Genomic DNA, 15,750 nt, shown 5'->3' with positions numbered 1-15,750 from the left:
GACAGCATTTTGCAGAGAAAAATGCATAAAAAGAAGGTTATTAAAAGAACGTATAAGCACTGGAAGAGATGGGGAGAATTTTCTGATCGACAAACTACAATACAAACTGCTGTAAAGGTAATCCGTTGTGTAATTAGGAAGGTGTTAACATTAAGCTTAAAATATACATAAAGCAATTTTTTATTATACAGCACATTTAGCATTTTATTTTTGTCTCTGACGTTGCATGGACGATTACCTGTCAATATGTGCCCGTGTCACAAAAAGAAAAGGAAAAAATCAAGAAATAAATAGAAACACTTGCTGCATGAAGGAGGCATGTTACAAATATCCAGGATGGGGAGATTTTCTAATTACTTCCTACTGTGTATAGAAAGTACAATGAGGCACAGGGAGTTAAGGTAAATTTCCACACTAGGACACGAGAGAAGAATGGAAAAAAAAAAAAACTTGAAAAGGGTTTTATATTCTACTGTAATCAAAACTAAAAGATAGTTTTGGATTGGTACATACTTTAAAATCTCCCACAAGGCTGCATTATCAGTACTGAGTAACAAAGGAAATGCAAAAGTAGGGCCTACCTCTGATGAAAACCACATGACAAATTAGAAGATCCAGCAGTTTTAGGTTTAATTTGCTATGCAAGAATAAGCAATAGTGGGGGGCTGTGGTTGAAGAAAACAAGTAACTCTTTGACCCCTTTTCATCTCCTGAGTTTTCCTACTGATCAAGGAGTAAACCAACTAAGGAACCAAACTGAAAAAAAAATAAGTCTTAGAACAAGTGATGATAACCTTGTTTAACATGGGGGGAACCCCCTTTGGTCTGAGGAGCTCCTAGAAATACTTATGTTAGACCATGTTTATGGTATATTAGGTTGGAGGACACTGGAATGAATGTTTTCACTTTGTTAGCCAATGGAAAAAAAATCACCCTTACAGCAATACTTTCAGAGTTAACTGACCTGGGAGGCACAACTGGCCCATTGACCTAAGGTTCCCACAGAACCCTGGTTGAGAAATGATGACCTAAAATAGTGGTCGCCAAACAGTGGTCTATGAGAACATTTTGGTGGTCCACAGAAAAATGTAGACATTATTTGCAATTTTTATGTTTTAATAATAAAACAAAATTAATATTCTATTAAATTCCTATCTTTAGAATGCCTTTATATTGCACTAAACTCACAAACCGTACTAGAGACGTAAAAACAAGGAAGGCGCAGCGTGACTGTAGTCACAGTGTAGTCTTAAGTTGTCTGAGGCAACCGTTGCCAAGCTGTACATAGGTACATAATAGGTTAGGTTGAAAAAAGACATAGGTCCATCAAGTTCAACCAGCAGGTTGAATACGCTTCAGTATTGTTTCCACCATTACAACAGTCACCGGCTCTACAAATACCAATTCTCATCCGATTGTTTTGTTTTATTTTGTTTATTTCTCAGATGCTCTTTTAGGTAAGTATGAGCTATAAATACAATAGGCTCCACTTCTGTCTGGAAGTGCTGTACAAAATAAATATTTTGCCACTCCCTTCTCAGTGCAGAGCTGTAAACCTGTGCAGACTAATAACTGTACCATTACTATCATTCATAGAGACAGCCACAAGAGGGAGAATCTACAACCTGTGTGAAAAATTACTTTCAGGTGCCCTAAAAAGTAACACATTCTAAAATTATAAAGAAGAAATAAAGCCCCACGTTTTAATCTGGAGGTTGTTGCAGAAAGGGACAGGCGATGCATAAACCGCCTATTTGGCACGACGCTAAGCTGCGCATCAATTACTTCATCCCAGCACAGCCAATCAAGATGGGTGAAGATAGTCTTGGGAAGTAGAGAAGAGGGAAGATGGTGGTACCCTGCGATGGAACAGAGATGGGGGAGTAGTTGAAGGATTAGTTTGGCTTTAAGTTTCTTTTTAAAGTCAGTATGAACTTTCAAAATGAATAAATTTTTACCCCTTATGATTTTTTTGTCCTCATACAAGTTTAACTGGTATATTATTTATGGGTGGTATCTCGTTGCTACCCCTATTTTCTGTTCTCTGTTCCTATATTATTAAACACTTCTGTAATCTTTTCATTAATTAAAAACAAAATATGAAACATATTAATATGCGCAAGAATACAAAACTTCTTGGGGAAGGAAAACATATATTACTTATGATAGAATGACCAAGTACTCCCATATGTCCACAAACAATTGTATTCTGGATTTACGAAATGGAATGAGAGGGTTTGTTTGTTGCATCCAGATAACCAGGTGCTGACACATTGTTGCGCCATTGTGTTTGCGTGTTGTAAAGTTTGTCAAGAAGACATTTTAGCCAAAGTAGAGAATCCCTGACCTCTACCATCCAATCATTCTGTGTATTCAGTATGTGAGGTACAATGTGCTTTAAATTCTTGGCTAAGAGCCCAACAGCATTTACTATAAACTCCAGGATGTGTACAATGCCAACCAGTTTTTCCAAAGCCTTTCACTTTTGTCTGAGTGAAAGTTCAGTGAAACTAAAGTGAACAGTTAAATTACTGTAATCTCATTTAAAATGTGTGTGTACATAAACCCCTCCCTGAAGTCACCTCTATAATGGTTATCCATATTCTTCAACATTAACCAAGGACAAATAAACCTTTAGGCCTTGTATCTAGAAAACATTCTTTATGTACTTCAAAATCTGTATTGTATAGATTCTTCCACTTTAGTTGATGGCCACATGATAGCTAATGGTGCAGTGAAAGAACTTTCATTTCTGAAATGTTTTTTTTTTTTTAGTATTGTACCTGTGAACACAATCATTGACAATAGGAAACTAATGCAATAGAGAGAAAAACTTTGAAAATCCCATCCCAACTGGTTTAAAAAAATGAAAGTAGAAAACATTTTGGATACTTGGACAGAGTAGGCCTCTCTGCCTTCAATCAATCCATTTAAAAATTTCTCTGCCGAGACCCCTTAGTAATTAGGACAATGAATTGAAAGCCATCTCTCCTACTCAGGACAAGGAAAATATTTGACTATTTGGTGTTGAGGGCTCTTTCATCAGACATCCCCTTAAATAGGAATTTTACCTACCCAGAGGCAGAGAAACTACCCAGAGGCTATCCCTATGGAGGTTTTATACTTTTTACTAACTTACAGACAAATATGTCAAAGTGATGTCATCCAATAATCTAGAGAAAGGAATATCAAATCATCCAAACATTAAAACACCACATCTAGAGGTTTCTATACCAGGTTTAAGTTACCTTTAGTGTAGCAAGCGAGTAGCACACTGCACTCTGGGATATCTACTTGCTATTATGTCTGCGGGTTGGGTTGCCCACACCTTCTGTTATTGTTGACCAAGTTGTCTGTGTGCCAGGAACAAAAACAGTTAAGCATGAAATCTACTATCAAAACCTATGAGTAAGCAGTGACCTTTGTATGGTACGTGTCTCAGGTTGTCTTAATACACCAGGGAAGGAGTTTTATTTCATCTACAGCAGCTGACTGCCTTGTATATCTCTTCTTGTGTTTATCCAGCTGCAAATGGCATTATTGAAAGTAATTTACAAACGTACAAGAAATTGGCAGAGCCATGCCATCCAGTACATAACCAGGAACATGTATAGCCCCAAATGACCCCCTGTGGCTAGTGTTAAATTGAACATGGCAATTTGATCATCGCAGTGCCGTGGTTTATACTCCTAGGGATATCTGACAAAAAAATAAGAGTGAAAACCCATTAACCTTTTGAAGTTTAATATAACCTTATCCTTTTCCTTAAAGCCAGAATATCCTAAAGCTTCATGCTAAACCCCAACCTTTACCCTTCCCCTAATGATTACAAACCTGACTTGATCCAATAATGAGCACCAATTATTATCTCTTAAGTGGTAATGCTGTGTCGTTTTTTATCTCAGATGGTTGAACAGTTTTTGCAATATTCCACTCATTAAACCCCATTTTCTGAAAACATTGAACCTGTAGAAATACTGTAGATGCTGATGCATTAGAGTTCTTAGAACATCAAATATTGTGCAATATAATCTTTTTCTTGTAAAGATATTCTGATTTTAGAATATACGGTATAATGGTGTTTGCAGGACAACTAAAACTTGTCCGAAACTGGGTCACACACAGGAAAATATTCTCAAGCACACCAGCAAACTTAGAGCGACTGAAAAAGTCAAACAAAACACAAATAAAATTCAAAATTTTTCCTATAAAAGGTCTTTCTACAAGATATTCAATCTTGGGGTGTTTTATATTTCATGTGCTTTTCCACATTTTTTGGTACATGGCAGCAGAATCTGTTGCATTTTACACCCGAAATTAGATTTATAAAAATGACTTCGTCCCGATACATAATTGAAAGAGTGTAATTTATTTTTACACATACAAATACATGCACACATCCCTGGATTTTTACATATTTTTACTTCCATTTGTGGTGTTCAGGTTAGGTCATTTACCCAGCAGATATACTCCAACACTAATGCTGTGATAATCACTCTTCACTTTTAAACACTCTTCAGCATTTAAACATGTGTGAAAGGCTGTTCTTTTTTCCTGTACAAAGTGGAACTATTGATCCGTTACAATTCATCTCTATAGCATTCTCTTCAATCTGATGTACGCTGGGATTTTGTAATTCCATATTTCCTGCATTGTATAAGAATGAAATTTATGTTAGTTTTTTTGTCAGCCCCAACTCATACAGTGCCCATCCAGCCCAATGTTGTACACCTATAAAATGTTTATTAATATTCAATTGTATCATACAGCGCCAACATATTACACAGCGCTGTATAATAAATAGGGGATAAAAGTGACAGGCAGATACTGAAAGTGACACAGGGGGAGTAGAGGACACTGCTCAGAAGAGCTTACAATTTGAAGATTTTTTATGCAAGGTTATGGTTAGAATGTGGAATTGTTAGAACCACTCATATTTTTATTGTCACGTCCTGTACTACGGTGGACAGGTGACATAGCTAACTTTTCCGCATTCAATCCAACACAAAGTTTAGGTTCATTTTAAACTATATGTTTTCACAAACTACAGAACCCGCAAATGTTTTTTAACATTGTAACAAATTTATATTCCTTTTCTAACTACATGAAAGGCAGGCAGCCTTTCTCACAAAAAAAAAAAAAATATATATATATATATATATATATATATATATTTTCCCAGAGTAGAACACTAATGAGGTGGACATATAGAAAATAACCCTACAATGCAGACAGGTCGCCTTCTACGGCACATTATTTGCTGGATAAATTATAGAGGGCAGACTGTTGTGCAGGTTTAAATGGAATTGCTGAATAATAAACATTTCCCTGGAGACTGACAGGCTTCACTGTTTAAAATAGGTTCCTGCTAGGTAACTGCCGGCAAAGGGGTTGGAATTACAAGTTAAACTCAGAGGTAAGTTGAAGGCCGCCGTGTCTGTACACGGACATGTGAAGGCTTGTTCCAGTAATTAGAAAGATTAGGACACAGACTGGAAACGCAATCTATGAAACAGAAAAATCCTTCTCTCTGTGACTGGCCATAAAGACAAGCTTTCTTATCATTAAGCATACTGTGAAAAACCAACAGTCTGAAGACTTTACAAACAAGCATTTAGGATCTGTCAAGTTCTAAAAAAAATAAAAAATAAAAACCCTTAAGCTTGATGCAAGATATGAGTAGTATGAATGGAGCTTATGGCACAGAAATACATTTTCATATATACAGATGGTCTGAGGTGTGTGTGTGTGTGTGTGTGTGTCTGTGTTCTTAATCTTTCGAGCTTCGAGAAATATGACCACCTATTGTGCCTGGTATACAGACGAAGCAAGTATGGTGCTTTACTTCCTTATCAGAGACTCCACAGTGCTTTGCAATGTCATGAATGCACCTTCTTAAATGTTTATTTGTACAAGGAAGTTTAAATTAAAAAAAAAGTATTTATATAAAATAACAAAACTAAGTTCATTCACAAAAAAAATGGTCAAATAAAATTATACATTTACACATACACTATCATAACATTGTACTTCCATCTTGCTTCCATTACTCTTTACATTTTAGGAACATTTCTTGTTAAGTCACAAAATTCACACGTTCTCTACCTGATACCACTTACATTAGATGAAGTAGTAGCCATCAGTCTAGAGCAGAGGTAGGCAAACTCCGGCCTTTAGGCCCGATACGGCCTAGCCGGTAGTTTGTTCTGGGCCTATGGCCCCCTGGCTGATCTGGCCTATTCCTGCCCCGCAACCTGCGGCAGAGCCAGAACAAACTGCTGGAGCCAGCGGTGCTCTGGGGTAAATAGGGAACATTCCCTCTCCTCCATATTCATTGCAGAGGAGAGGGATTTCCTTTCAGGGGGCGTTCCTGGTGGAGGGCAATGCCTAGTGTGCTTCTGCCTACCTCTAAAATGGCCTAGTGGCCAAAAAAGTTTGCTGACCTCTGGTCTAGAGCAACGAATTGAAGAGGAAATTTTCTTTAAAACGAGCTGATAATGCAATTTAGACACTTTTGTGACATTGTCATTTCATTTCCACAACCTGCATTTAACCAAAATCTCAGTTGCCAGCAGACACAAGTGGTATGATTTGCCATTTAAAGGTTAACCAGTAAATTGCGGTTCAATTATGAGATAATGTTAGTCTCTGAAATCAGCCTATACATCAGAGGGATGCCCCCCTGTACAATACTGATAAAAAGCAACTGGGAAGGGCTTAGCTGGTATAAATGGAAGATGGTGTGGGTCTACTACATGATATAGATCAGGTGGTTGTCACAGACAGGCAATGTCCCATCTGCAAGAATTGTTCATACTTGCCTGATCTCTGTCCAGCTGTCAAATTTTGTTAAGTTGCACATGTGCCGCTTAGAGTTTGTGGTCAGTGAAATCCCAGCTTCCCCTGTACACACCGGGACTGCACTTCTGATCGCCTGTACGAACTTCCTACTGGCACAGCCAATCAAGATGACCGATCGTAAGCAGGGAAAACAAATAAATCAAAAGAAAGATGGCTGCACCCGACTGTGAAACAGGGATAGGCGAGTAATGCAGGTTTAGTTCTGCTTCCCCCTTTCTCAGGGCAGATTTCTCTTTACTGAAAACCAAACACACCTGTACGATGAGTTTTGCAATGTTCACTCCATCAGAGCCGTATTTGGAAGACTAGGACAATCCATTATCATCTAAACAGTCCTAATGACTTTCTACAGATACATAAACAATGACAAAACCAGGCTGCTGAATTATTGAAGTCTGCATTGAAAGGCTTCGCTACCAATGGCATGTTTTCAACAAATGCAATAAGAATAGACAGAATTCTAGTAATTGGCCTTGCAATAAAACCCCAGGTAAGGAAGCAATGAAGAATTTAAATAATGTATTTTTCAGCTGGCTTTTAACAGAAGACACAAGAAATGGCCAGCCAGGGGTTGCCTGAGAACATTTCATTATATTTTTGAGAATGGATATGTAATTATTGGAAAATAAAGCTAGCTGTCGGAGGAGACATAGTATTCTATTAACAATAAAAGATGATGCAAGTCTTTCTAGACACTGTCCCTGCCAGAAAAATCCATTATTAATAAACGCCTAGAGTTTACCTTCTGAAAACAAATTTCAGTAAACCAAGAAGAAGAACCAATGTAGCCCTTGGACAAATTCTACTAATAGCTATTTCAAGGAGCCGCCACCTGCCAAATGCTAATGGAGGGAGAATGTATTTTAAAAACAAAGGTATATTTCTCCAAAAAAAAAAAGTGTCAGACATGTTTTATAGTAAACAAAGCCTTTTATAAATTTTACATTACTTTGTTTAATATAAGGTCTAGTATTATATTAGCTCCTTAGGCTTTGTACACAAATCAGATGATTCTCGTCCGATTATCACCTCAGTATCGGACGAGAATCTGAAGTGTATACAGCACTTGTCCAACATTCTTCATTGATACGTCCTGGTAGATCCATAAACAATGAACAATTGTAATGCAAGCGAATATAAAAGACCGAAGTGGGGTGCCGCTCTGCCGTTCTCTCCCCCCCCCCCCTCAATGGAGCAAAACGGCGCTGTATGTACATTGCTCGTTCACAGATCTTTCAGTCTTTTGTTGTTGGTAAGGATTGTGAAAGATCTTATCCAACGGAAATTATTGCACGCGTGTACCCAGCCTTCAAGTGTAATTACAGGCAAAAATAATAGCTTGCTTATACTAGCTTTACCTCTATGCCTATGAAGCGGTGCTGTTACCAACTGACAGGCACAGCCATGGTCCATAAATTGCCAGTAGGACCGGGCCCTATAAAAAAAAAAAAAAAAAAAAAAGTTAAAAGTTGAAGTGCTCTGGCTAAAAGCATGTGGGCTGCCCACAATCACAAGCAGCTAGCGAGCCTGGAAAGCACCAGATGGCCATCAACCACTTGCAGCCCTCTGTGCAGAAGAGATCAGACAGGGTGAGGGGGAAGCAGCATAAGAAGCCACTGTGGTGCAAAGAAAGAAGCATACTGGTAAGACAGAAAAAAAAAAAAGGATAAAAAATATATTTAGTTTAGTCTGCTGCTTCTCTTCTTACTGTCCAATAATGAGGTAGCTGAAGGTCAAGTACTTTATGTTAAAGTAAAATTGCAGCAGAAAAGAACTAAGGCAGACAGGGCTGTGTTGCAATGCAGAGCCATGTAAATCTCGGTATTGGATAACCTAAAAAATATAGTGAAATACAAACCCTTCCTAATAATTTGTATATTAAGTTATTTATTTGGCATTTAGCAATAATTAAAACTTAAACATTCTCAGTTAACCCTCTACACACTGCTATACTCATATGTTTAGATATTCTTATAAAACTTAATATGATTACAAAAAAAAAAAATAAAAACCCCAACACATTATGTGTTATAAGCTGCAATGTTTATAGGTACAGAAAACCTAACCTTTTCCTGTAACAGGTGTACAAATTGTTGCAGGATGGTATATCTGTATTGTATTTCTCAGTACATAAGTTACTTACACTGATAGTACTGTTGGTTCATTGCAAGCAGTGGATGCGAGATACAGAGTTCTGCTGCAGTCTCAACAACGGTTCAAACCTTTACTATTCAAGTAAATGGAAGAAGATGAGAACCATTTTTCGCACACAGTAGCAGCAGAATGCAGTGCAGTTTCCTGAAGACAAGTTGATTTTGACCGCATGAAAATACAGTTACCTACAGTCCACAAAGTTAGTAGTATTGCTGACCATCCACCCACCCAGTTTTACACACCCGGTATTAAGTCCTAAGGGTAATTTAAAGCAAAACAATTCTATTGAGCCTACAGTCTAGTTCAGTGTTTCTAAATCCTTTTAACATGGGGGAACCCTTGAAATAACTTTTAGAACTTGGGGAATCCTTGCTATAAATATTCACATAGTGTAGTGGTCATTGGGAAGAATACCATTACCGGCAGGTGGGATAGAAGTCACCCTTACAGATGAAGAGGAAAAAAAATTATCAGTGTCAGGTAAACTGACCGGAGAGTCACAAATTGCTCATTGCTCATAGAACCCCTAACAACCTCCGAGGGAACCCTAAGGACACCATAGAACCGTGGTTGAAAAACACTGCTTTAGTCTCAGCATATACAATATTAACCTTCCATAACCTTAAGAGCAATGAGTTAATTTTTATGCTGTCTCACATTTAAACTTGGCGCGTTAAAATTTAATTCATGCAGGAAGTCCAATACCCTGCAATGATCCAACAAAATTAACACACCGGTACAATTTAGAAGATACATACAAAGCAAATTTATCAGCTTTCTTAAAAGTCAGGTTGCATGTCGGGTTATTTATTCTTGCTACACAAATAGCTCCAATTAGCAGAAATTTAAAAGACTTTTGCATGCAATTATCTTCAAAGGCGATAATTTGCCAACTAGTTAAACATCACTTTGTCAATCTGTTAAAAAAAAAAATTCCTAGACAGAGAACGCAGCTCAAAACTCTGTGTAATGTTTTCATGGCACCCAAGTAAAATTATGAAAAAAGGACATGCAAATGGGTATTTGTTTTGGATAGAAAAACGCAAGGCTTGAGAAGAGGACAGTTCTTACTGGGCCACAGGTAAAGCATTACAGTTTTGGCAACTACGGTAGAACTTTATTAAAACAATTTTAAAAGGGATTTTTTTTTTTTTTGAGAACTGGCTTCTCATTTGCAAAACTCCACAAATACTTTAATTATCCAGCACAACAGATGCAGCAGGTATTATGAAATCCAATGTATTCAGCAGATTGACCTTTCCATTCTCAAGAAGCAGTATGTCCAAAGAGGTAACTTTTTATATCCTTTTCAATAAGTCTCCTGTTTTGTCAGAAAGGGAAATATTTTAAAACAATATTATCTTAAAAAAAAAATAAACAAACCAATTAGGGTTTGGCAATGTAAGTAAATTATGGAACCCTGAAAGCAAATTATTTCATATTTAACCTTAACATGTCCCATTAATGAAAGCATCTTGGCATTTGTAGCACAGTAAAGAATGGATAGTATGGAGAACTATTCAATTAAAATTCTATAATTTCTATCATCTTTAATCTCCAATTAATATTTTGCATGTTTAGCTAGGTTGTAATTTGAGTAAAGTTCTTCTGCTTCCAAGACTTATTTGGGTCCCAGAAATTTATATACTATCTTTGTAAAGCGGACAACCCAAGCTAAAGACCTTGCAATATTAAGGGAGAGCTTTATCGCTCCGATACCCTGCAAAAGTATTTTTTTTTATAATTTAAAGAGGGTGAACATGAGAGGTGGAAGTCATCAGGAACTCTAACTCTAACTGTAATTTGTTTGCACTTTTTGTACAAGTGGTTGGACATTCTAACTTTATTATTTAAATACATAAAAACAAGGGAGTTTCAGTCTTTTGTAAAATGTGCACCAAAGACTATATGTTACCATAAAGGAATAAGGGTAATGAGGTAGCACACAACTCTGAAGGCATTAATGGGCATGGGTTTTTGTAGACAGTACTGCTTTATTGGTTGTGTGCACTAGTCTGAATTTGCTCACAAAAACTTTTGGCTATATGTAAACTTTAAGCTCCATTTTTAGCTATTCAGTGTAGAAGCAGCTCGTTAGCCACCAGCTGAGACATAACATTCATTTTCAATAACTTTCTATTTTACACCATTGTGTGTAAAGTGCCATACGATGCTCTCAAAAAATTCTGAATAAAATAAACACAAACGTAAGCCATTTGGGTCAATCTATGTGAGACACAACATGCTTTCACCATTTCTGCAACTGTTCTGGATAACACTAGAAGAGAACTTAGACAGGTCCTGGTGACAGCATCCAGTACATACAGCTGGCCATTGTACTCCTGAAATGCGGCACATGTTCCTGACAGAGAAAAGAAACACTGGCACCCTAAAGCACCCTAAAGAAACAATGGAAAGCTCAGAGAAATGCAAGCTTACAATTTGTAACAGAGAACAAATAAAGTGCTGGCCTGTGTTTTTCCTCAGTGGATTAGCCTGTGTTGTTATACTGCAGGAAATTCTCATGTCCCCATTGTTTCTGGTCAACGCTGGGCCTTAATCTAACTTACTTTGCAAATCCGCACTTAGAAAAACTGTAGCAACACGCACGTTCTGAAACTTTTGTTACAGCGTTGGCTTGATCCATTATCTCATCTCATTGGATGCAAAATAATACATGCAGAATTTTGCTCATTTCCAAAAGAGACATTTATTGCGAGTTCTATCTAAACAGACACAAAGAAAACTGATTTCTAAATGGTCTAATCTAGGCAGTTTGGTCATTCTGCAGCTGTTACAGAAATCTTTCATAGAAATAAGACAGACGGACATGAAATGCTCTTTTTTTCCCCCCATCAAATGTCACTTGTTACCCAGAGTAATAATATGTTGCAGGCATATCTATACATACAATCCTAATTAAAAGCCAAATAAAACCTACAATTGTGGTCAGTCTACATTTATAGTATCCTACTGTATTGTTGGTTTGTGTTATTTTTAGGTTATTTTATGAATTACAAATTGCTGCAGCAAGGGTTAGGCCCCTCCTGCACCCCGCCTGGCAGCCCAACGCGCCCCTCCTGCACCCCGCCTGGCAGCCCAACACCCTCCTCCTGCGCAGCTTCAATCAACAGCTCATTCTTTCTTTTCCGAGCCGCACTGTTGATTGGGAGAAGTGTGCATTGGTGGAGGTTTATATCTTTTGCTGTGTGTGCAGGGAGAGATACCCCAGTGGTCTTTCTATGCTTTGGACAAAAGTTTATCTGCATGTTCTTACTGTGACTGAGGAGTTTTTCCTGTTTATGCCCACAATATATTGGTAGATAATCTGCACTTTTCTGAAGCTGTCCTAGTGCATGAATAGCCAATAGCCTGTGGAAGAAAAAGCAAGTTTATTCACGTCTAACATGAGATATGAGGGAATCAATGTTCTATGTTAGGCTTAATAGAATATGTAAAAACTATGACATTAAATACTGTTCCTCAATAGGTGTATTTATTACAATTTTGCTCAAGAGTGGAAAAACGTATAACTCAGGAGTCAAAAATAAAAACTTACATTGACTACCAAAGAGAAGGCTTAAAACAAAGTAGTCATAAGAGCAGCTTGCCTTCAATGCGTTATGAAGATCAACTCCAGATTACCAAATATTGTTACCATTCAGTGAGTCCCTTACAGTCTCTAAACCTGTAGTGACATCTAGATTCTAGTGTTAGAAATGTTGTAAATATTTGTTTTACTTGGCAGCCATAAAAATGGAAACCCATACTACAGCTCTTATATGGCTTTGGGAGTTATCAGGGGAGCGTAGCTGTCAGCATAGCAGAGCTCTGCCGATTGCTCTGCTCCCTGATTGGCTGAGGAATAGGAAATCCTGATGATGCTTGAGCTGTCATCAGGGTTTCCTATTTCTCAGCCAATCAAAGAGCAATGAAGATGAAAGGGGACAAGTCTACCCATTCAAGTCTAGTGCTGAATGGCTGAGAAATGGAAAACCTCAGCCTAACACAAAGCACTAGAGGTGAATGGAGAGCCTTGTCCTCATTTAACCCCAAGTGCCCGGGGATCCCTCAGTGTAAGTAGGAGTCCCATGGCTGTGCTCATGTCATGGTTGCAGCCGTGGGAATCATCCTGTCATTTGCATAACCTGTAAAAAAAACAAAACAAAACAAAAAAAAACATTTAGTTACACAAACACACACACACGTTTAATAAAATAATTTAACATTAAAGCCTCGTCCAATTTTTTACACATATTTTATGTACCCCTGTACTCATTCCCCAGGGTGGGGTGGTGGAGATCTAGGAGTCTCCTCATTAGAGGGAGCTTCCAGATTCCAAAGTCCTGATAAAAACACTTATAAAAGCCCCCATTGTTTTCAATAGAAGCTTTCATAAAAGCCTGCATTGAGTTCAGGTGTTTTCCCTCGTATAAACCCTGAGTTTTAATCTTTTATTTGTTGCAAGCAACATTTAAGATAAAGCTCATAAACATACCTGAAGGAAACGTCCTGGTATAGATTGGCCCATTGGAATGCATGGGGATTTCAAACATGGGCTTTAAAAGCCTCAGGTTAAACGCTGGGGAAACAGTCCATGTAGACTAAGCCTTGTCATATGAATTAAATGTTTATTTGTAAAACAAAGACTTAATATGCATAGTAAAAACAAATTGAAAAATGTACAGGTAAAAAACATCCTTGCACAATCTCTGCTCTATCTTAAATTAATGCCTTGGCTTTTACATCAACTCAAAACTGAAACTCCGTTGCCAAGCCTCCACCAACCACCGACATTAAGGGAGAGCAACTTAAACTACACTCTTTCGTTTAAAATAAAGAGAACCAAGAGTTTCTGTTAAGATCAATGCATAATATACGACCCCTGCACATCCACCAAAACCCAAAGAATGAAGCCTATCCCTTACCAGCAACCAGTGAGGGCTGTTTATTAGGAAGTCTTATCATTTTATTCCCCCAACCTTTTATACTTCATTAGAAAAACAGCTTTGCTTTTTTTCTCAGCTTTTGTTTTATTGCTTCCACAAGCTGCCATTAGGGAAAAAAGTTAATTAAACAAATACTGTTTTCACTGAGGCTTCACTAATGTTGCAGTTTGTGGAAAGTTTACCAGATGCTGCTTAATTTATTAGATGCCACCAAAACTATTAAAATTAATATTAGAGGTTTCTATAAGAAAGAAATTTCAAACCTAAAATGGTCATATCCTTCACTTCCAGAGATCTCCTCACTGTACAGCACTGGCTATTGTCACAATGCCTTTGCTTCAAAAACGTTCATGCCTGGTCTTAGCATGTCTGTGCAATGGCCCCAGTTATTCCTGAGAGAGACCATTGCTTCACTGGAGATCACAGCAAATATGGCTTTGTTATATGAAAGCATGAAGCCCGCACTTTAGCAAAAATGCAATTTTGTCTTTTGTGTTTTTGCCTGACATTTGAGTAGAGTATAAGAGGTCATCTGAAATTTAGAGCTGCCCTCTTACCTGACTCACACCTCACTGGAACTCTTGAGAATGCACAAAACTATCAAAATGCACAGGAAAAAGTAAAGGTAAATATAGGTGCCAAGTATTTGTATACATAAACTTTAAATTATGCATATGCCAACAATATATATTTTTTTAAGTTGCTTCTTGTCTAGTCTAGTCTTAAGTAGTCAAAGCAATTTGCTACATCTGTTCTAACAGTAAAAGTACCAGTTGATCCTTCCAGGAAATCTAGCAAGCTTATAACTTTCCACATTGCATTGTTATTAGCCTGGCACTGGATGCCCCTGAAATAGAGATGACCCACTCCTGTGTTACGGAGATAATGGGTAAAACATGCTATAGTACTTGGGAGACAATTCTGCTCTTTAACAATGTACAGGGACAGTTCTAGTAGACATTACACTTCAGTCAAGGTCTGCGTATTTGGTGTAGCCCCTCTCTGTGTACCTTAAATGCTGCATAAACTTACCTGTAGGGGTAAAATGATGAAATGCAATGCCCACCCTAACTGGATTTCTATAGTGCAGGCAGGGACATCTTCCTTCACACATCCCAGAAAATGCCTAAGAAGCTGCAGCACAATGTCCACTTCCTGTATCCCCACCTAGGTGCTGCAGGAGAAAGCTAAGGCAATATCATTGTATACCCCCTACCCCCCTACTCTGTCATAAGCAAATGCACCCTTCATTTTTGCTGTTTGTATCACAGATAAAAAGAAGTCCTGATACGGCCAAATTACCACTACAGGAGCAAAATAAAAGAAATATCACACATTTAAGACACAGAAGAGGGAGTTGCAGAGCTGGAAGTGTGGTGTCTGCAGCACAATCAGTCTTGTGTAAATGGGTGTGACAATCTTCCTGTTTAAACAAGCCCTGCAGGGTCAATGGAACACTAAAGGAAGTCAATACTCCCACACTCTACAGGGGAGGCAGCTTACCTGTCACAGGAAAAAATGACTAGCTCCTAAGTCGGAACTGCTTTGCCGATTATAACATATGCACATCGTTTATATAAAATAGATCTATGGGTTTACACAGACATCATTGTAATGATAATGTAATTGTAATCCAAATATAAATTTGCATGCAAAAAGATGTACTAATGGCTTTCACTGGGTTCTTTAAACTGTCAGCTGGCATCAGATTTTTTTTGGATAAACAGTCTGTAACACAGGTGGAATGCTCATCACAGTGAACTGGGGGAAGGGGGTAAATGAAAAA

At 37.8% G+C, this 15,750-nt stretch overlaps 1 protein-coding gene across 9 annotated transcripts in view; it reads right to left on the bottom strand.

The window, feature by feature from the left end:
• The window catches only part of PKP4 (plakophilin 4), a 180,748-nt gene that overhangs the window by 133,968 nt on the left and 31,030 nt on the right, over window positions 1-15,750 (bottom strand). For 7 of the 9 annotated variants that reach the window (XM_072418185.1, XM_072418187.1, XM_072418186.1 and 4 more), the window contains exon 3: window positions 8,220-8,296. The exons of the other annotated variants lie outside the window; for them this stretch is intronic. In XM_072418185.1, coding sequence (XP_072274286.1) covers window positions 8,220-8,274 — 55 coding nt within the window. In that variant the 5' untranslated portion in view covers window positions 8,275-8,296. The remainder of the gene's footprint in view (window positions 1-8,219; window positions 8,297-15,750) is intronic. 9 annotated transcript variants of the gene reach the window in all.

The sequence above is a fragment of the Pyxicephalus adspersus genome, chromosome 7 (genome assembly GCF_032062135.1).
Source record: "Pyxicephalus adspersus chromosome 7, UCB_Pads_2.0, whole genome shotgun sequence".
NCBI classification, from domain to species: domain Eukaryota; kingdom Metazoa; phylum Chordata; class Amphibia; order Anura; family Pyxicephalidae; genus Pyxicephalus; species Pyxicephalus adspersus.
Note: the sequence above shows the minus strand (reverse complement) of the source record. Positions and strands in the feature narration are given on the sequence as shown.